At 42.6% G+C, this 20,597-nt stretch overlaps 2 protein-coding genes across 2 annotated transcripts in view; one reads left to right on the top strand and one right to left on the bottom strand.

Moving 5' to 3' along the window:
- The window catches only part of tns3.2 (tensin 3, tandem duplicate 2), a 53,844-nt gene extending 53,621 nt beyond the window's left edge, over positions 1–223 (bottom strand). The window contains exon 1 of the mRNA XM_035910770.2: positions 24–223. The gene's annotated coding sequence lies outside the window, so the exon portion shown is untranslated. The remainder of the gene's footprint in view (positions 1–23) is intronic.
- LOC102799435 (PH domain leucine-rich repeat protein phosphatase 1-like) lies at positions 140–20,148 on the top strand. The gene is made up of 17 exons (XM_006797856.3): positions 140–2,032; positions 6,174–6,370; positions 7,701–7,826; positions 9,818–9,966; positions 12,384–12,530; positions 13,154–13,381; positions 13,710–13,912; positions 13,994–14,054; positions 14,156–14,251; positions 15,591–15,746; positions 15,865–16,065; positions 16,334–16,496; positions 16,811–16,941; positions 17,032–17,148; positions 17,261–17,455; positions 17,541–17,778; positions 18,357–20,148. Exons 1-17 carry the CDS (start codon positions 457–459, stop codon positions 19,500–19,502), a joined length of 5,130 nt encoding a protein of 1,709 aa, XP_006797919.2. The 5' UTR covers positions 140–456; the 3' UTR covers positions 19,503–20,148.
- Positions 20,149–20,597: the final 449 nt, after the last annotated feature.

The raw sequence follows: 20,597 nt of genomic DNA, 5'->3' as shown, positions 1-20,597 counted from the left end.
ATTTTCCCCGTTATTTTAACTACCTTGACTGATCGTGAAGCTTTTCGTACGTTCACTGGGAAAATTCCGAGCATTCTGGTAGCAAGCGAATGTATCATAATTCATATCCGATGAGACCCCGCCCTGTCCACGGTGTTCCTCTGACCATTCGTAAGCAGTCTGTACAGTAGTGGTCGCACCAGCTTCCATGGCGACCAGCTAGAAATGCGTTTTCTCATCTCCACCAGCCGGTAAGCTCCCGTTAGAGAGCTAACGGGCGTCCTATGTCATGAGAAGATGTAGCGTACTAATTCTTTAGAGCAATTGCGCTGTACATTAGTATGCTAAGCTAATGTTGAGCCGTTTACGTTTACCAGCCAGCAGTGACTAGGGCGAGCTAGCGGCTCTAAGCTAACTGCTAGCGTTTACCTGCGGGCTGCTGCTAACTACTCTACGCTGCTGTTGCAAGCTAACAGAATGGAAAGTGTGAAGGGAAACGAGTGTGGAGCGATTTCGTCTTCTTCGACATTGCAGGGAACACTTGATTCTAGCAGTGACAGTAACTCCGTGAAGCCAAGCGGATTATCGCCGCAGCACTCTGGAAAGAGACCATCTATCGGGGAGGATGACGGAGGAGGCGCAGAAGCGAAACTCTTCGGGAAGGGGCTTGCGGCCACCTCCCTTCTCCAGATTGCGATAAGGAACGGGATTTATCAAAGCCAAGTTGCCAACGCTATCGGTGGAGCGGCCAAAAACGCAACCATGTCCGTTGTGAAAACGGCCAACATTTACACTCTGACATCGGTGAACAGTTCCAACTCGGTAAACTCTATGCTGAGCAGAAGGCGGCACAGGCACAAGAGGAATCTGTCTCTGGGGGCTCCGCCGACCACCGGTTCGACCGGAGCGTCCTCTGCGGAGGCGGCCAGCCCAGCTCCCTCATCCTCGCCGCTGAGTACCCTCAGTCTTGATCGAAAAACCTTCCTCCGACAGAAGCAGTCGAAGCAGCTTCAGGCCTCTGATAAAACATGGGTGAGATCGGACCTCCGGCGGGGTTGCATTCACGTCCACGACTGGCTCACGCCCTCCTACCCGCGACCAGTGCTGTGTACAGTGGACACTACTTCTAACGAGGTAGCCTGTAAGCTCGAAGGAAGTAAAGCTGGGGCTGTGTTGAGAATTAACTGCAAACCTACTGCTTTAAGTGACCTCAACGATCTTTGTAAATATACTAATGGCCATGCTGATGACATGAAAAGTCTCAGTGACAGTATGGATATTAAAAATCTCCAAAGTGAGGAGAATGAACTCACAAAAAATGTGGAACTGCCTTCTAACTTGCTACTTGATGACAAAACTGCTAGTAATTCTTCATCTGAGGTCTACCTGAATGACATTGGCGTGGATTTGAGTACTGGAGACTGTTATGGAGTCTACTCAGGCTCTGACATAGAGAGCAGCACCTGTGAGGACTTCAGTGCAGGGGGACCGAGAAGCATGGAGCATGGGGACTCACTCAGCGATGGGTTGGGTTTGGGCACCGACTCTTCTGTGCTGAGCCCAAACTGTGACAGCGCTCCAGAGGGACCTGACCCATTTGAGAGCTCCTCTGATGAAACAGACCTCATCTCTTCTCCCTCACATTCAGCTATCTCTCTCTCAGACATCCCCAAGACTTCAAACCAATCCGCAAGACCAAATGTTGACACTGAAGCTGGGGCTGGTGACCACACAGATACACACATATTAATCAAACCTCCTTCTAAATGCTCCAGCAGCTCACAGGCTCGCCCTCTGACCAGCCAAGCTTCTGTCCAGCCTGAACAAGAGGTCCCTGGGGGGAGCAGAGGATGGCTTGAGCCCATCAATACAAGCCCAATGCCAGCCCTCTACATCCAGCTGCACGGTGGAGCTGTGAGGCGGCTTGGGGATGATGAAAGACCTCTGCAGATCTTAAATGAGTACCTCACTAATCTGGGGTTTGAAGATCCATGGCGAGTGCAGGAGGAGGGCATGAATCCTGAAATTGGCTGCCTGATCCGCTTCTACTTTGGTGAGCACTTTATTTTTAGTGAGAAGGAAAGGCATCTTCTCTCAGTAAAGACAACAGTTGTCCCAATTCTTATTAAAACATCCTGCAGTGTTAGATGTCAGAGCACCACAAACTACTGCAAGCCACTTTAGTTGTGCTTGGCTTGTCTCTACACAGTCATTGTTCTTCTGTTCTCACCATACCATGAGTGCTGTCATTATGTTTGGTCATTCAGACCGTTAAACAAGTGGATTCAATTGTCCCAGCAGCACAATAAGCTGTGTTGTGCGTGTAAACTGGGTAAGGCAGGGAGACACATCTGGAGGTAACAGGTGTACTCTTTCAGCAAAGACCAAACCCTGAGGCATTATAGAATCAGTTTGTCTTCTTCCCTCTTCCTCTTGTTGTTGTTGTTGTTGTTATTGATAAAAGATCCTGTTTTGCCCACTGTCATGGTAAGAGGATGGAAAAACAGGGACTCTTATGGGATTAGCATTGCTGGATATTGTTTTTTGACCTCATTTTTGACCTCATCAGCAAAGGCTGCAAAATAAGAGTCGGGAGGAAATGATTGGACTTTGATATGTGTTAAAATTCCTTATATTTTAGCCCCCCCCCCTCCCAAAAAAGGATAAATAATTAAATAGACCATTACACATACCATTGCAACCCTCATAGACACACTCGTGACATGCTACAAAACTGGTTCTCTGCACTCTGAAAATGCAGCTGGACAGATTCCTCTGCCCTCCACTCTCCTTTTATGTCTCACAGTTGTAACATAACACTAAATAGAGTTGTGCAGCTGACAGTGAGGGCCCTTCTATTAATTCAGGAGAGGACATTTTTGCTCTACGTTTTTTTTTTTTTGTCCTGTATGTGTTTGCACAGCACGAGTTGGTTAATTCTGATGTCCCGAGCTGAGCCAAAGAAGTTTGACTCATCTGAAATCCCAGCAGCCAAATGCAGATTGCCACGTTGTGCTGACGCTAAGAGAAAAGTGACCTTAGTGGAACTCAAATTTCACCTCCTCAGTGTTTCGGCTACCTCTGAGACAGTTGCAGCTGCAGGCTCCTCTTCAGCTTCAAACTGCAGCATCCAGAGGTCGCAGCTTTACTCTCCCAGACTTTACAGCCTTTTTTTTTTTTTGAGTCTGAATCTTTGAGTGGCATTTCCAACTTGAAACTACAACTCTCATTCAGATTTGGCTAAAATTCAGCAACTTGACATGAGAGGTGGCTCAGGATGTCAGATGCTTTTTTTTTTTTTTTTTTGGGACACAAGGAAGAAAAAGTTGAGGTCTAGCATCAGTAGGGTGTGGCTGTTGCCTGCTTCATGAGAGACAGGATGTTCCCCATTCAGAGAACTAGACGGACGGAAAGGGCATGTGTGTGTGTGTGTGTGTGTGTGTGTGTGTGTGTATTAACAACCAACATCTTACCTCCTCCGCCTAGGAAAGGGTGGACACACAATGCACATTCCTCAATGTTGTTTAGTGTAAACTCGGCTCTGTTCATTGTGTTCATGTTTATGTTAATTATAGATTATTTTTTGGACTAGATACTGATCAATCTACCAATAACGACAACAATTTTACCAACCAATCATAAGGTTTGTTAGTTTAAACCCAACAGTTCACACAGATCTTTTTCTTCTAAAGCTGCAGGCTAATGAAATGAACTATAGTAACTCTTGGCTGTCTTCTTTTCAACATTCTGTTTCACTTTCAGAGAAACTCTTCTCCTTTATTAGGTTCTAGCTTATCTACATTTCAGTGCACCATTGGTGTCTGCAGAGTCAGACCTCACTGTTTCTGTTTGTAATGAGGAAATGCGCAGAACTTGGAAAAGGGGAAAAGCACATGTTAGTAGATCTTAATTATATGCCAGTCTCCTAAATGATTTCAAACACAAGTAGTGTTGAATGATATGCTAAAATAATGTTAGCTATTTTAATTATGATTATGATTATTATTATTATTATTTTTTTAATATTGCAGACATGCTGCCTCCACCTTCTCTGGGATTTGCTCCTGTTTCATCTGATATTTAGCAGTAAACTGAAATGTTTGGTGTGTAAAGCAGCAAATTAAGTATATAATCTTTTTCCATTGAATGCATAACGTATTTTACAATATATAATAAGAACATATGTTATAATATTAATATGTAATGTTTTGCATATAGCAAATTAATTGAGTTTCCTCAGATTAGGTGTGTTGCCATGGCCAGCTTTGCATTTTGCACTACAAATGTCTGCGTCAGGTTTTGAAAAGTGTAATCACACCTGAGGTGGCGTTCAGCTTGCCATTATTGCACTGTGTTTTTGTTTGATTTCGCCACACTGCAGAAGTGACATCATGGTGTCACTCTCCATCAGATGGTACTGGTACTAAAATTTTGCTGCTAATTAGCGTAGAGACGTAATTCAGTTGGTACCGTTAAAAAGTATAGAGTTTGGTAACCAACTGATGATGGATGATAAAATTTGATTTGAAAAAACTGATTGCTCCATCAGTTTAAATTGGAGATGATACAGTGACAGTGAAGTTCTGGATAACTTTTTCAGGGTTGTTGTTGTTATTTCTCTTTTTGTGAGATTCTGGTTTTAGATTTCCAGGTGTGCTGATTTTCCTCCCTTTTTTTGGTATACTGTAATACAGGGGTCGGCAACCCTAGGCACGCGTGCCACAGTTGGCACGCGAAGGGTTAACTGATGGCACAACCATAGCTGGACTGGCCATCGGGCATACTGGGCATTTGCTCGGTGGGCCGATGATTTTATTTTTTTTTTGGTAACGGTATAAACAATGAAACGTGGTGGATTGGCCAGATGCTGGCCGGTGTGTAAAAATAACTCAGTTGTTTGATGGTGGTTATCGCGGAGCTTCCACAGGTTGTTGTGAGGAGACCATAAATAGCATTTGTATTTTCTGTTGTACAGTTCGTTTGCTGTTATGGAGTTCTTGTTATGGATAAAAGGTGTCTTTTTTTGTTTCAAAAACGCTGAATAACTATTCGCTGATAGCTGCCAACATCTGCAAACAAATATAATTCTATAAAGTGGTTCTATATATTGTGTAACTGTTCATATAGAGCGTTATTAAATTTATTGCTAATGCAATCATATGGCACACTGACTTCTGAGGAAATTTTAAATGGCACTCGCCATCAGAAAGGTTGCCTACCCCTGCTGTAATAGATACAAACCTCAGTGTTAGTGCTGATCACGGAAAGCATACAATTGGAAGATATTGCACCGATATAGGATTTTTAAAATTGATGCCAGTGTTCGGTGATTTAAAAATCCAATATGAATATTGAGGTCTAAAGATGTAAATGATTTGATAAAGAATATAATCTCCAGCAAGGGCAGGAGTCAGTGAGTAATTCATAAGATATATTTTACATGATGATACAGGGATTCTATGATATGTTAGAACACAATAAATCATGATGTGTGTGAAGTGAATTGGAAAAAGTAGCCCAAACATTAAGTTTGCATGCTTGAATTAAGAGTCTAAAATAGGTTTAATAAAAAAAATAAAAGATTCAGTTTAAGACTCTATATCTGACAGATTTAAATCCTTTGCACTTTACAGATTTCATTCAGTACCATTAAAGCACTGAGGTTCACTGAGGCATTACTGATGAGTCAGCTAAGGCCGGTGAAACCTAGGTGATGTTGTGTGTAAGTCACCGGAGGAGGCAGTAGGGAGGATGTAGGTGCTGGCATTGTAGGATGTTACATAACAAGGTAATCTGATTTCAGGCCTCTCAGTGGCTCAGACTCTTCATGTGTCTCCCTTTTTCTTATTCACTGGTAAGAGCATATAAAGTAACTTTGAGTTTCCAAGAATTTAAAAACCCTGGACAATTTAGTCAGTGTTTTAAAAGACCTAGAATGTATTCTGGCTTATACTGGCAAAAGTCAGCTCCAATTCATTACTGAAGCTAACTTGTGTCAGCAAAGGGTTAATGTAACAAATGATGACTGAGTGACTGCTCTCTGCCAGCCCACAGGCTATTGAGCTACAGTTCTCTTACATAACCACGCAGCTCTCACTTTGTGAAAGAGAAGACCATTGAGAGAGAGTTGATTCACAAAATCCCATAGAGCAAACGACAACAAAAAAGTCATACTGTCTTCTTTCCCTCCACAGGTAAACCTCGTAGTGTGGGAGGTTCTGAGCGCGTGCAGCTGTCCGGGGTGTTTAACGTGCGGAAAGGGAAGCTGGCACTGCCCGTGAACCGCTGGTCAAAACGTCAGGTCACTCTGAGTGGAACCTGCCTCATTGTCTCGTCTGTGAAGCATGCCCACACTGGCAAGATGCACATCCTCCCTCTCATTGGAGGAAAGGTACTTTGTGAGACGTTTCATGTCTTTGACACACAACAAGCAAGTACTGTGGCTGGGTATCTGTTTATCAGGGACAAAAATACTTTGTGGTTTAGACCAGAGGTCCTTTTGTTCCTGCTGCATCAGGATCTTCGTTCCTAGGTCTTCGTTCTAGCTTAACTGCAAGCCTTTGTTGAGATTTGGCCAGAGAGTAGTGTTTCCCACATAAAACATCTGTGCAGAACAGCAACATTAGCTATATGTTCTCAATCTTATTTTGAAAGTTCAGTCACTGTTAAGCATCTCAGTCCCCGCCACTCTTGAATGTTTTTCCCGCATGGGCAAGCTGCTCAGGTCTCAGGTTGGGTTGGTTGTTGGTGGTATTTGGCTCACTTCTGTCTCTTGTCCTGTGATGAGACAGATTGCAACTCCACATCTCGTACTGTAGCAGCCTATGGCAGTTTTCGTTCTGCTCTGTAGAGCCGCTGCAAGGGTGGCCACGCTAATGTGGATTTGCAGTTGGTGTAGAGCTGGTTTCCTTACACAGAGCTCACCAGGACTACAAAGCAGAACAAAGACTACTGTGACAGCTGTAATTTAAGACAGTGCAGTTAGTCTGTCCGCTGATTTGGGAATTTACTGTAAAGGCTACATTATTACATTTATGAAACTATAATGTACTGTACAAAAGTCTTGAGCCACCCTCATTTCTTTATATTTCACTTTCCAGGAGCCAGACTTTCTAGAAATTGCTTAAAGTGGTCTTGAACAATAGTTCGCCAGCCTTTCTGAAAACCTTTTAAAGTTTTTTACTCTTTTTCAGTCTAGTCCTTGTACCTGACCATTTCATGAATGAAGGATTTTTTTGTTGTTGTTAAGGGAATTAATACTGACCTAATGAATCATTGAAGCTTAAAAAGTGTTTTCTACACATAATAGACAACTTGCCAAAGAAACAAGTTTATATTGCATCTTTAGGCATTAGTACTTGTTGCAAAAACACATCATTGGTTCCCATTTCTTCAATTGAATCTACAAAAAAAATCCCATAGGTGTTCTCAGTCTCAGTGGAAGAGTGGCTGTTAAGAAGGTATTTTAATGATGGAAACAGGGAGAAAATATATTAAAAAATATAGACGGGAAATCAGTGGCAACAAGGTATGGAGTGACAAATCCATATTTGAAATTTTTGGTTTAAATTGGAGTTCAGGAGAGAGGTACAACAGTGATTGTTTACAGCCATATGTAAAACATGGTGGAGGCTCTGTCATGGTTTAGGGCTGCATTTCATTTGAATGATGAGAATGTCCTTGGAGAGATAGATACTCAATAAATGTAATTTTTAATGCAGGTGGAGGAAGTGAGAAGACACAGCCACTGTCTGGCTTTCAGCTCAGCTGGTCCTCAGAGTCAGACCTACTACATCAGCTATGACTCCTACACCGAGTACCTCCGCTGGCAGAGGACAGCCTCAAAGGTACAAAGTGCAATTGTAGTCAGAGGCACCTCTGAACATTTAAACAATTTGCTGTCATCATTGCTTCTGTCTGTACTGGTTACTAGTAGTTCCCTTGCTATGTGCTTTGTATGCAAGTGTAAATATAAAGCTTCTCAAAGACAGAATTGCCTTTTTGTGTTAGTATCTCTTCTGCTAAAGAATAATACTGGATATTGAGTTTCAAACTTAAGGATGTGTACTCTGTCCACATTTCTAAAGAAAATACATCATTATCTGTGACCTCCCAGAGTGTGTGAATTTAAGGTTTGAATTTAGGATTAAAACAGTATGAAACTATGGATTTATGTGACTAGTAGACTATGTTTAAGCATTGCAGCTCATGCTTGTTGGTTCCAGAAATACTCTATAATTCCAATTTCATTAATGTATAGTGGCAGAATCTGGTTTAGAGATGTTACAGGGTTAGGGTTAGCAGAGTGTTTCTGTGGGTCATACGGACCTATTTACACTTACATACCACCAAACAGTGATCACCATCTTGAGCAACATGTGTCTCAGTTACGTGCTCAAAGGACAGTTAAGCACGTGAATAAGAGGAGTCAAAGATTAATCTATGAACTCATTTGACGAATATGAGCATTAGCCTCATAGTTGACATACTTCTTGAGTGTTGTGTAAACAGGAAAAATAATTCCAGTAACACAAAACCGGTTTTGGTGTTGTACGAGCACCTTGCTTTCGTTTTTGAAAGGCTTTTGAATGTTTCCTTTAAATGGGACCGATTCTGCTTTTCATTATTTCCTGTAACACCATTGTTACTGTTACAATATCAGAATTTATTTAATGAGTTTAGTGTGTGTACGAGTAATCCATGTGATCTAATAATAATAATAATAATAATAATAATTTTATTTATAAAGCGCTTTCAAACAAATTGCTGTACAGCTATTTAAAAATGAAGACATAAATAAATAAAAGTGATACATACAAGTTAAAAACAGCGATAAAAATTAAAAAAAAACCAAAATGGCATAGAATTAAGACATGCAGGATAGGGTAAACAAGTGGGTCTTCAACTTAGCTTTAAGAACCTGCACAGAGCATGCCTGCCTAATATCTTGAGGGAAGTTGTTCCACAAAAATGGGGCACGAAAAGAAAAAGCACGCTCCCCAGTAGTCTTTTTTTCTGGCTCTAGGAACTTTTAAAAGGCCAGAATCCTGGGATGGGAAAGCACGGGATGGAACATAAAGGTGCAAAAGATCAGAGAGGTATGAAGGTGCCAAACCATTTAAAGCCTTGTAGGTGAGCAGCAGAACCTTATAATCTGCTCGAACCTGACAAGGTAGCCAATGAAAGGATTTCAGTACAGGGGTAATGTGCTCAAATTTTCCAGTTTTAGTTAAAATGCGAGCAGCTGCATTTTGCACCATCTGTAAACCTAAATACTCACACAGTTTCATACCGTTTTGTTTTGTTGTTGTTTTTTTCATTAGTAAATCTTTAGTAAATATTCAGTAAATATTCCTAATATGGTCATCTCAGGCACAAAGATGGTTGTAAGCACAGCAGCCCCATTCACTATTCAAACCTTCTGTTTATGAGGGGTAGCCGAGGGGTAGCCAATGGGAAGAAACTTAGCTGAAAAGCAGAGGAGCTAAAAGCGTGTGTTGAAAACAGAGGATTAAGGGCAGCACCAAGGCCTATTATAATGAAAATAAGGATTATTTTGGACTTTGAGTGTATGTATGTTATGTAAAACTAGTTTAATAGAGTCAAAGAATAAAAATTAGTCTGAAATGAACTTAATGGATTAAGGCTAGTTTGATGTGTCATGGAAGTAACTGCATGGCTGTTGTCATTACAAGGTATGCTATGGTCCTATTCCCCTCTCTCTCTGTCTCTCTCTCTGTCTCTCTCTCTGTCTCTCTCTCTCTCTCTCTCTCCTCTCTCTCTCTCTCTCTCTCTCTCTCTCTCTCTCTCTCTCTCTCTCTCTCTCTCTCTGTGTCAGATCGCCTCTCAGAGGGTGAACTCGGTGGACCTGTCATGCTGCAGCCTGGAGGAGCTGCCTGCTCAGCTGTTTTACAGCCAGGACCTTACCCACCTCAACCTCAAAAACAACTTCATGTCCCCTCACAAAGGTGTTCCAGCACTCACCAGGTCAGTTTCTCACATCAGCTCTCCTGCACACACCGATTCTCAGAGTACGTCTCTCCCTGTGTGTTTAATGATATGGCACGGGGAGGATCTGGTAGTAAACATTTTGTGTAGTTACCTCTTTTGTGTGTGTGTGTGTGTGTGTGTGTGTGTGTGTGTGTGTGTGTGTGTGTGTGTGTGTGTGTGTGTGTGTGTGTGTGTGTGTGTGTGTGTGTGTGTGTGTGTGTGTGTGTGTGTGTGTGTGTGTGTGTGTGTGCGCGTGTGTGGTTTCGTGCATGGCTGTCCATGGGCGGTGGAAGCATGATGGTTTTTGGGTGTGTGTGAGTGATTAAAAGAGAGCTGCAGCAGTGATGAGAGATTTGACATCAGCTGTCTGGCCTCTTGGGCAGAGGGCTTCTCTGTGTTTTCCAGGTCAGATTAGGTGACGTCAGCTGCCGATGTCACGGTTTTATGAGGTTTAGCAGCCTTTCTCTGACTTTCTTTTATCTCTGGCTTCTTTTTTCCATACTATCTTCATAACAAAATATTAAGTATAATGTGGCTAAATTTGGAAAATTGTCTTGCACAGTTTTCCTGGTGTACAAACAAGCGTTTACAAAAGCTTGATTATGAGGTCTTGAAACCCGTTTAGTATCAAGGAGGAAAAACTTTCCAGGTCATAAATATGAATTAAATTCACTTCTTAATTACTTTTCAATTGGTTCATCATGGAAGTTTTCATCAGTTTCTCTTATCTATAAACGACAAACTGACCTTATTTATTTCCCACTTCTGCTATCATGTACAGCAGAAGTGGGAAAGTGAGGTTTGGTGCTTTCATGAATCACAGAGAAAGCACCAAACCTTAAAGTTTGTTTACACAGTGAGATGCAAGATCTAACATATCAGCTGAACAGATAAAACACTATTAACTCGCACTGTAAACTCATCAGGAAAACACTAATAAAATTTGCCTCGCTCTTTAGTCCCTTCCTTTATTCCGTTATAGTTTTTTTGGAGGCTGTTTTTATTTTGAATTTTTAAAAATAAAAAACGAAAAGCAGGTTTTGTTTTTATAAGGTCAATTAAAAAAGAAACTCACTGACTAAAACTCAGAATAAGGTAATTGTATAATGCTTTACTCTCAACAGGCAATCAAAAAGTTGTTTTCCCCAACTGTACTTTGCCATGGTAGTGTGCTGCTCCTGAGCTTGCTCTGTTTAAATAATGGATTGATCCATATAACACCACAAACTGACTGATTATCTGGAAATGCCCTTTCATTATTTCTAGAAAATCACTTAGACCTTATTGTGTAGATAAGAGCATTCCTAGTTTTTAGAGATGTTCTCAATTTACGCTGAGCATCAAAGAGACATGTATTCTCAGCAACTTAGACTTGGTCCTTGTGTCATTTTGTTATCTTGGCAGCAATTTTAAAGACATTTGACCATTCTGTAAGCTTTGATTTGCGACGTAGAGCACGAAAACTTTTCACTTTGGATGAAAATGACAACGACAGGGGTTGCACATTGTTTTTGACATGTGCGTCTTTTCAGAATTGACAGTAGTGCAGGTGTAGACTAAAAAAGTGTTTAGTAATAGTTTTGTGCTAATGAGGACATCAGTATGAGACAGTACAATCTCTATTTTCTTATGTTTTGGTACAAAATTTGCATAGATAAGTAAAAATGCCCTGATCCTCAAATATAGCTTACACTTCTAGCATAAACTGTCTGCAGATTGTCTTGTAAAGTGACCAGCGTTACATTTTATGGTAAAGTGGGTAAGTAAAGTTACCAGCATTGACAAACCTATTATGTACAGTCAGAGATTAGCAGCATTCATCTGAACAGCCTCGTTTTCCTTTCTGTCTGTCTTTATTTTGGCTTCTTGCATCCATGCCTGTCAAGGCAACATGACATCAAAACCTGAAATTTGCCTGATGGCAACCTCTACACGTCATTGTTTTGGCACAAGCATATGCATATCATGCAGTGTTTTAAGGACTGTATCCTTGCTGTGGTGGGCAGGTGAGTCTAACTAAGAAGAATGTGGGCCTGGATCAGCCTTTCACTCTGATTGCTCTGTGAACTGGATTAGGAGGAGAAGAGCGCCATGAATATAAACAATATACACAAGCTTCTTACCTGAAGCACAGGCTGCATTGTTCTGTTGAAAACTTGATACTTTGTGTCCTTGAACCTTTGTATTAGCTTCTTCTGTGCTGATTTTACTTTTTTAATCTGGCAGGTGTTATGTAAGTAATAGTTGTTCACTGTGTGTGTTTTTTGTTTTAAAGAAGGCCAGAGTCTTATTATAGCACAGAGATGAATATCTTTGTCTCTCTTTGTCTGGCCCTGTTCCTCTTGCCCTTCCCTCCTCCTCTCTCACACACTCTTGCTGAATACTTCTCTCTCTTTCTCTCCCCTTTTCTTTAGGTTTTGTAAACTGAGAAGCCTTAGTCTGTCAAATAACGCTCTGTCTGAGTTTCCTCTGGCCCTGTGTGACATCACCTCCCTCACGGAGCTAAACCTGTCTGGAAATCATCTCTCCTCCGTGCCTGCAGAAGTAGGAGCAATGCACAAGTAAGTAAATGATGATCCAAGGTTTGCAGTTTCATAAGAATGAAGCCTAAAATGGGATGTGTCCTCACTGACCTGCATTTTGCTGACAGAGACATCAGTCTGGAGTTGTTGTTAGTACCATTACGGTACATCAGCGTTGATTAATCCATCTCTGTATTGAGCGAACAGCTGGCTGTGCACCAGACTTCTGTCGTAGATATCTAGAGGTGTTGTCCAAGTGCCCATAGTACACAGTGACACTAACAGTGTCTCTGTGTGATGTGGGAGTTTGGAGTTTCTGTGCATATGCTGGCTTTTTTTTTTTCTTTTCAAATTTTCTAGGAATTTCAAAAGGCAAAACACAATTTTTATGTCTAACTTGGAATTGGTGTGTTTATTTGGAAACGGTATTTTACTTTTAATGTAAAATACTCAGCTATGTTCCATAACTGAATATAAAGTAATATTTAAAAGTTCCAAATTAAGCTTGTTTATACTTAGAGACAAATCAGTAAAAAAATGTCAGAGTCCTGTGTAGTGTCTGAAGTCTTTTTTTAACACTATATTTGCATAACATGTTTTTTACACACAGTATCTGTATTAATCATGACTTAATGCCCCTCCCTCTGTTTGGCTCTGGCCAGCCTGCAGACTCTTCTCCTGGACGGTAACCTTCTGAGTTCACTGCCTGTGGAGCTGGGCTCTCTGGAGGGCTTGACCTACCTCGGCTTATCCTTCAATTGTTTCAGCTGTGTGCCCCCTGTCCTAGAGAAACTTGGAGGGATGGAGAGACTCTGTCTGGCAGGGAACAAGCTCTCTGTCTTGCACTTGGCTGGCCTGCAGTGGCTGTCTGCTCGCTACATAGATCTCAGGTAAAAATGTCCGCGCAGTAGCTTACATTTTTAGAATTGCCAATGACAAATACTGTAGTTCTGCATGACTCTCCTTTTATGTTTGGTGGTCTTTGAAATGGCAACAAAGGTTTAATTTAGCCTTTTGAAGAACAAAATAAAGACAGAGACGGTGAAGGAAGGGAACCTGTCAGTTAATTATTTTGGTCACTACGAATGCCTAACAACTTCTCAGGTTCTGAAATGTGAAACGGGTCAGAGTTAAAGTGTTTGGTTCTTCTGGTCCTTCCTGCCCTCTTCCTTTACTTCCCCCTTCTCTGTTCCTCTCTGTGCTGTCTGCCTCGAACAGGCTGAACCAGCTTCAGAAGGCGACAGTTGCAGATGTGGAGCAGCTGGCCCACATTGTTCATCTGGATCTGAGGGATACAGGTCTAGACGAGCTGGATGTCAGCTCTCTCTGCAAGCTGGAGCTCCTCCGCTGTGACAGAAACACTCTTGCCCTCCTCAGAGTCTGTGGCCACGCCCTCAAGAGCCTGCATGCTGCACACAACAGTACGACCACTTAATTTTTTCTAGAGAGATATTAAATCCAGAAAGACGTTCGTGCCATAAAGAGTTGTGTTATGTTTTTAGAGCTGAAGCAGCTGGAGGTGCATCCTGTTCCAGAGAATCTGACTGTGCTGGATTTATCCTGGTATAAAAACTAAGAATACTTCACTGTCCTATTTACAATCTAGAAGAACAGAACATGTGCTTGTTGTAAGCTGGGTGCTGACTCTGTTTGTTTTCCTAAAGGAACAAGCTGGGATGTGTCCCCGACTGGGTGTGGGAGAGCAGCAGACTGGAAGTGCTGGACATCAGCCATAACTGTGTCACTGAGCTGCCTGTACGGTGAGCATCGCACAGACACATGATTCTTATGCTTTTCATGAAAGAACAGGTGGGGAAATGACAAAAATCAAAGTGAGGGAAAGCAGCTTGGATGTAACAGCTGATAATAATGCATCACTGGAACTTACTTGATCTTCAATGTGCCTGTGGTAAGGTTCTTAAAATATATTAAATTACATTTAAAAAGACTTAAGAACCAAACTTGCAAAAATTAAACTAAACTGAAGAGAAAGTTATTACTGAAAATAAAAACTAATGAAAAAATACAAAACTACATCTGTTTCAGGCAGTTCTTTTTTTCAAATTGTGACTCTGTATGATATTAGAGTGAGGGATATCACCTAACATTTTTAGCTACAATTTAAACGTGCCCCTTAAATGTATCACATACAATAATCATAAAGTTACTGTTTAGAAAGGAGGACAGCTAAAAGGATCCACTGACTGCATGTGTCTGTGTGTCCGCGCATGTTACTTTGTTTAAAACGTGGCTGTCCAGAATGAGGAGATTGTGGGTTGCAGTTTTCTGTAGAACATTTCATCCAAACCACATGAGTGGCTAGAGCCTCTATCACAGGAAACCAAAGACATCAAAATGATGCATTTAAATAAAATGCCTTGAGCTTTTCTGTGAGAACCAGTTTACATTTTTGCGGATTGGAATTCTCAAAATTTGGAAGTTTTAACTTTTTTAAATTTTGCCAGCTCCAATTTTACACCTTTTCAGGGGCCCGTGTTAGGGTTAAAACATGTTTTTAATGTTTATAATTAGAATTATATTAGGTTAGTTATTTTGCACTTATTTGTGATGATTGCAATTATGGGTAAATATGGCATTATTATCAGTGAACGTCTTCACACAGGTAGCAAAACAAACGTGTGTGTGTGTGTGTGCGCACCTCTCCACATACAGAGTGGAGTAGGCAGCAGTCACAGTAGGGGAAACACTGCGAACACTGTGCTTTCAGCCATAATATGAAAACTGCTCATCAAGTCTGGCCTAAAATCACCACTTCATTTATTCAGACCTAGAGCAACACACCTGCCAAGTGTTAAGCAGATCTTATGAATAGTTGTTGAGATGGGTGAAAAACAGATGAACAGACAGATTTTCTTTCATTCGTATGATGTAATGCTGCATTCACATTCACAATCACAGTTATTTGGGTTCATTCATGCTTGATGATAGTTTCCAGCTACATGAATCTCAAGCATAGATTAATTGAATACAAAGTGAACTCATTGAACCTCCATGGGAAATCAGATGGTGCTCAGCATGGTGGTCCCACTAACAGATGTACAGCACACACACTGAGTTGACTGTGCTGTTTGTGTTTAGGCTGCTGTCCAGTGGGAGCCTGAGAAAGCTGCTGGCAGGCTGGAACAATGTGTGTCAGCTGGATGAGAGGCTGGAGCAATCACAGCTAGAAGTCCTGGACCTCCAACACAACCATCTAACTGAGCTCCCACACAACTTGTTCATCAAAGCGCAGAGGTGGACACATATTTTTCTTCCCTCCTTTTGTTCTTTTCTTGTGTGTTTCTTCCCATCAGCATGTATCCGTTATTTATCTTGTACTAAATTTGTACCCTCTGTTGGAAATTCCTCCCAGCCTGCGATACCTAAATGTGTCGGCCAATAAGCTGGAGAACCTTCCTGCAGCCAGCCTATCAGAGGATGTCTTCAGCAGCCTACAAGAGCTCTACGTGACTAATAACAGCTTGACCGACAAGTGCATCTCTCTTCTGACTGGACACGGCCACCTCAGAGTGCTTCACCTCGCCTACAACCAGCTGCAAACCTTCACTGCCAGGTGAAATACTGCACCTGATATAAACTGAGCTTTAAAATGTGACCATAAAGGCTTCTTTACATCTGGACATGTTAGATTTAACTGTAGGGTTCCTTTATCATTTCAGCTCCACTATCCTCACTCACTCCACCTCTAACCACCAATTCTCACATTCCTTTGCTTTTACAAGGTGTTCTATTCCTAAGTAATCACATCCTTCATCATCCTGTATAAAATCTGAGCCTTGGTGCAGGTCATGATTACTCCTTTTTACCTCCACGTCCTGCAGTAAACTAGCTCGACTGGAGCAGCTGGAGGAGCTGGATTTGAGTGGCAACAGGCTGAAAGCGGTGCCCACGACCATTCTCAACTGTCAGCGCCTGCACACGCTCTCTGCCCACTCCAACTGTATCAGCGCCTTCCCTGAAGTCCTTCAGCTGCCTGAGATTAAGGTAAATCTTAACTTAACTCTTTTTCACATAGTAATAGGGAGGTAGCTGTAGTGTACTAATGCCACTCACTGAATTAATGCTTACCTGCCAGAAGTATTATTTGAGAGGAGGAGGTAGCTGTGGTAATGCTAATGCTGGATAGATTACCCAGCGTTACAGAACAGAAACAAAGAGAAAAAAAAGAATTGCAAAAAGAAAATTGAATTTATGCAGTTTATAAAACAAATTGGAAAAAGATGATAAATTAGACAAAAACACTTAATTTAATCTGACTCGTGTGCACATGTCAGGACTGACACTGTGTTTCTCTTCAGTGTGTTGATCTGAGCTGCAATGAGTTGACTGAGGTGACTCTGCCAGAGATCCTTCCTTCAAAACTCCAGGAGCTCGACCTCACAGGAAATCCTCGACTCAGCCTCGACCACAAGAGCCTGGAACACCTGAAGTATGAATCACTCGCATATAAACACCACCACCTGAGCTTGGGAATAAAAGAGCAACTGCCTAACCTGTCCTGTTCTCCCTCTCTCTGTAGTAATATCCGATGTCTGAGGGTGGATCCTTCACCTTCAGCTCCTTGTGTGAGTGAGAGCCAAGGAGTCCCTGCAGTCTGGAGTCATGGCTACACGGAGGCCTCTGGAGTGAAAAACAAGTCAGTCTTTCTTTGATGCTTCAGCCTTTTTTTTTGTTTTGTTTTTTATGCCCCATCTCTGGCTTTGTGTCATTGTTCTTGTTCTAAACTGCCTCCTTCTTGCTGTTCTCAGGTTGTGTGTGGCTGCTCTGGCTCTGGACAGCTTCTGCGGCATTCATGAAGCTCTGTATGGAGTTTTTGATGGAGACAGAAATGTCGAGGTGCCTTATCTGCTGCAGTGCACCATGGGAGATGTGCTCGCAGAGGAACTTCACAGGGGCCAGAGGCAAGAGGACTACATCATCAACACTTTCCTCACCATGCAAAGGTAAACACTGACCTCCAAACGACGTGTGATTTGGAAGGAAAACAGCCTCACCTCACTCAGGATGTTGTGTGCCCATCTCCTGCAGGAAACTGGGCACAGCAGGCCAGAGGATGGGTGGGTCAGCAGCTCTGTGTCACATCAGACATGACCCGGTAGCGTCCAGTGAGCATGGTGGCTGCTTCACTCTGAAAGCCGCCAACGTTGGCAGGTGCCAGGCTGTTTTGTGCCGAGATGGCAAAGCTATGCAACTTTCACAGATCCACACTGTCAAAGACGAGGCCGAGTACCAGAGGGTTCGACAGCATAACGCTATTATCACTGAGGTAACGACACGTTTCATATCAAGTCCATTTATCGACACCTGTGATTCTTACTTCCAGCTCCATATTTGTATTTTTGGACTCTAATAGAGTTGTTTTGCATATTTGAAACTTTAGCCATGGTTAATACGAACAGCCAGAATTTGCATGCTTATACTATATAAATGGATAATAGAAAATAAGAAAAAAAAAAGCAAATTTTGGCCATTTAATGGAGCTAAATATTGTCTGGCTTAAGCTGTTCTCTGTCTTAAACCACACCAGTTTTTGGACTACTGATGGGGTGAATCTATTCACAGACTTTTTTGTAATGTTTTTTAAAATAACTGACAGTAAACTGTATTCAATTCATTTAGTTTGGTGAGACCAACAATATAAAGCACACAAATACTGAATCTAAACAGACAAAAAGAAAAATTAATTTTGGAACAAGAGAATATTGGTTTTGTTTGACAGCTTGTTACTGAAACAGTCAGAAGTCCATTTTCAACCCTACAAAACCATAAATAAATGTCATTATTGTCGAGTTTTGTCCGGTGGGAAAATACAAACGCTTCTGTTTGTCCTTTTCCTCCCTGCAGGATAACAAAGTGAGCGGTGTAACAGACTCTACCAGGATTATGGGTTACTCCTTCCTCTGCCCATCAGTGACACCTCACCCTCATGTTTCCACGGTGGCGCTTACCCCGCAGGATGAGTTTTTTCTCCTGGGCAGCCGGAGACTGTGGGACATGTTGTCGCCCAGTGAGGCGGTGGAGGCGGTAAGGAACTTACCAGATGCTCTGGCTGCTGCAAAGAAGCTGGTGACTCTGGCTCAGAGCTACGGCTGCTCTGATAGCCTCAGTGCCGTCGTTGTGAAGCTCAGCATCACTGAAGAATGCTGCTGCTTCTGCGAGCCGCCACCGCCGCCACCCAGCCCTGGCCCGGCAACTCAGCCCGGTTTACATCCTTATTCGGGAAGCAGTGATGGCAGCGTTCCGCTGCCACAGCCGCCGCCCACCTCCTCAGCAACAGTGAGCGAGTTGAGCAGCGAGTTCAGCACATCTGAGATGAGCAGCGAGGTGGGATCAACGGCGTCCTCGGAGGAACCGCTGACGCAGGCTGAACCCCCGACCTCTCACCTGAACCTCCCGGGACGAGCTGGCACGCACAGGCCCGCATGTAGGGGGAGCAGCTTCCACAGGCAGTTCTCTGGAGCACTGTCTGATAACGGGCTTGACAGCGAGGACGAGGAGCCCATCGCTGGTGTCTTCTCCAACGGTAGCCGTGTGGAGGTGGAAGCTGACGTCCACTGTCTCTTACGACACAACTGTGCTCAGTCTCAGCAAAGCACAGACAGCCCTCCCCCTGTCACGCCGCAGAGTGAGTCTTTGCCTCTGGCCTTCCCTTCCCCATCTGCCTCCCCCGTCCCGCCCTCCTCTCCCTACCTCGGTGGGGAGGCTCGGTCAGGAACTCTGGGCCGGAAGGCTCGAGGTAATGGCTCTGTGGCCTGTCAAGGCAGGAACCAGGACCTCATTGAGGAGGCTGCCGATGCTCCTGTCAAGAAGCAGGGGGGCTACTTCAACGCCCCTGCCCAGCCAGACCCCGATGATCAGCTCATCATTCCCCCGGAGCTGGAAGAAGAAGTCCGGCAGATCATCCAGCAACAGCAACAGCAGCTACAGACACACAGCCAGCAAGCACACAACTACCAGAATCCTGCAGACTACTTCCTCACACCCCTCTGACAGCTGCTCTCCACAACTGGAGTCAGTCTGTTTCACACAAGACCACAGAGTCTCTGTGAACGAGCTCAGCATTAAGTTCACTCCAAGACCTCAGAATACTCTGACCCGGCTTTGACACTGTTTCCTTACAGCTTTTGTTTTGTTTACTTCACCTTGAAACCAATGAAACTTTTCTAACACTCATGTTGATGAAATGTTCACCTGTAAATTCATTTGTTCCACATCTTTGATTTGAAGCACTTTGCTTTGTGTTAGCCTCATTGATTTTATGATCAATGGTACCTAGAGTCGGACCTGTCTGTTTTTGTCTTAGAGCAGACTGTTTCTCTCCTTGCTCGCCATGGCTGATGGCCTTACAGTTACTGGAGTTAGCAAAACGGTTGGACTAACTCCCTTAGGAGTTGAATACTTTTAAGTGACCTCGTCACTGAAGCGTGCTAATGTTCTCTGAGAGAAAAGATGATTATTTGTGAAGGCTGATATTCCAGATGTTTGTTTTTCGGGGTGTGCAGAGTCTAGTGGTGCTGCAGTGGCTACATGCTGATCAGTGGTTGACAGCTTAATGAATGTTCTCAAAACAGTGTTACAGTTTTCAGCAAACCGCACAAGAGAGCTACTTTTGCTATATAATAAAGTTTTCAGATAACCAAAACATGTCAGACTTGGGTTTATCTGTTAAAATCTTGCTCATTCAGAACCATCCACACAGTATCACTTTTATGTTTTTATGTAATAAGATTAAAACACATCTGCTTCTCAAGCTTCCGGTTGTCACCTGCATACAGTCCACACATGCTCACTCATTTCTTTTAATTAATTTAACGTGTGTATGTGTATAGCTGCACTGAGAAGGTGAAATGATTGTATTTCCAGAATTCAACTTGTAGTGCATTTCTTCTACAAGCCTTATTCACCTAATTTCTCTCTCACACACAAACATACACACACACACACACACACACACACACACACACACACACACACACACACACACACACACACTTACAATTAGGGCAGGCCAATATGGCCAAAAATATTTATCACGATATATATTTGAAAATTTGCGATAACGAATATAACTGACGACATTGACGC

The sequence above is a fragment of the Neolamprologus brichardi genome, chromosome 17 (assembly GCF_056152115.1).
Source record: "Neolamprologus brichardi isolate AB-2024 chromosome 17, ASM5615211v1, whole genome shotgun sequence".
In the NCBI taxonomy this organism is placed as follows: Eukaryota; Metazoa; Chordata; class Actinopteri; order Cichliformes; family Cichlidae; genus Neolamprologus; species Neolamprologus brichardi.
Note: the sequence above shows the minus strand (reverse complement) of the source record. Positions and strands in the feature narration are given on the sequence as shown.

Coding starts and splice junctions, on each gene's coding strand:
- LOC102799435 (XM_006797856.3), top strand. CDS start 457: ATGGAAAGTGTGAAGGGAAACGAGTGTGGAGCGATTTCGTCTTCTTCG. Junction 9,967..12,383: donor GGTGTTCCAGCACTCACCAG/GTCAGTTTCTCA, acceptor CCTTTTCTTTAG/GTTTTGTAAACTGAGAAGCC. Junction 13,913..13,993: donor CCTGCATGCTGCACACAACA/GTACGACCACTT, acceptor TTATGTTTTTAG/AGCTGAAGCAGCTGGAGGTG.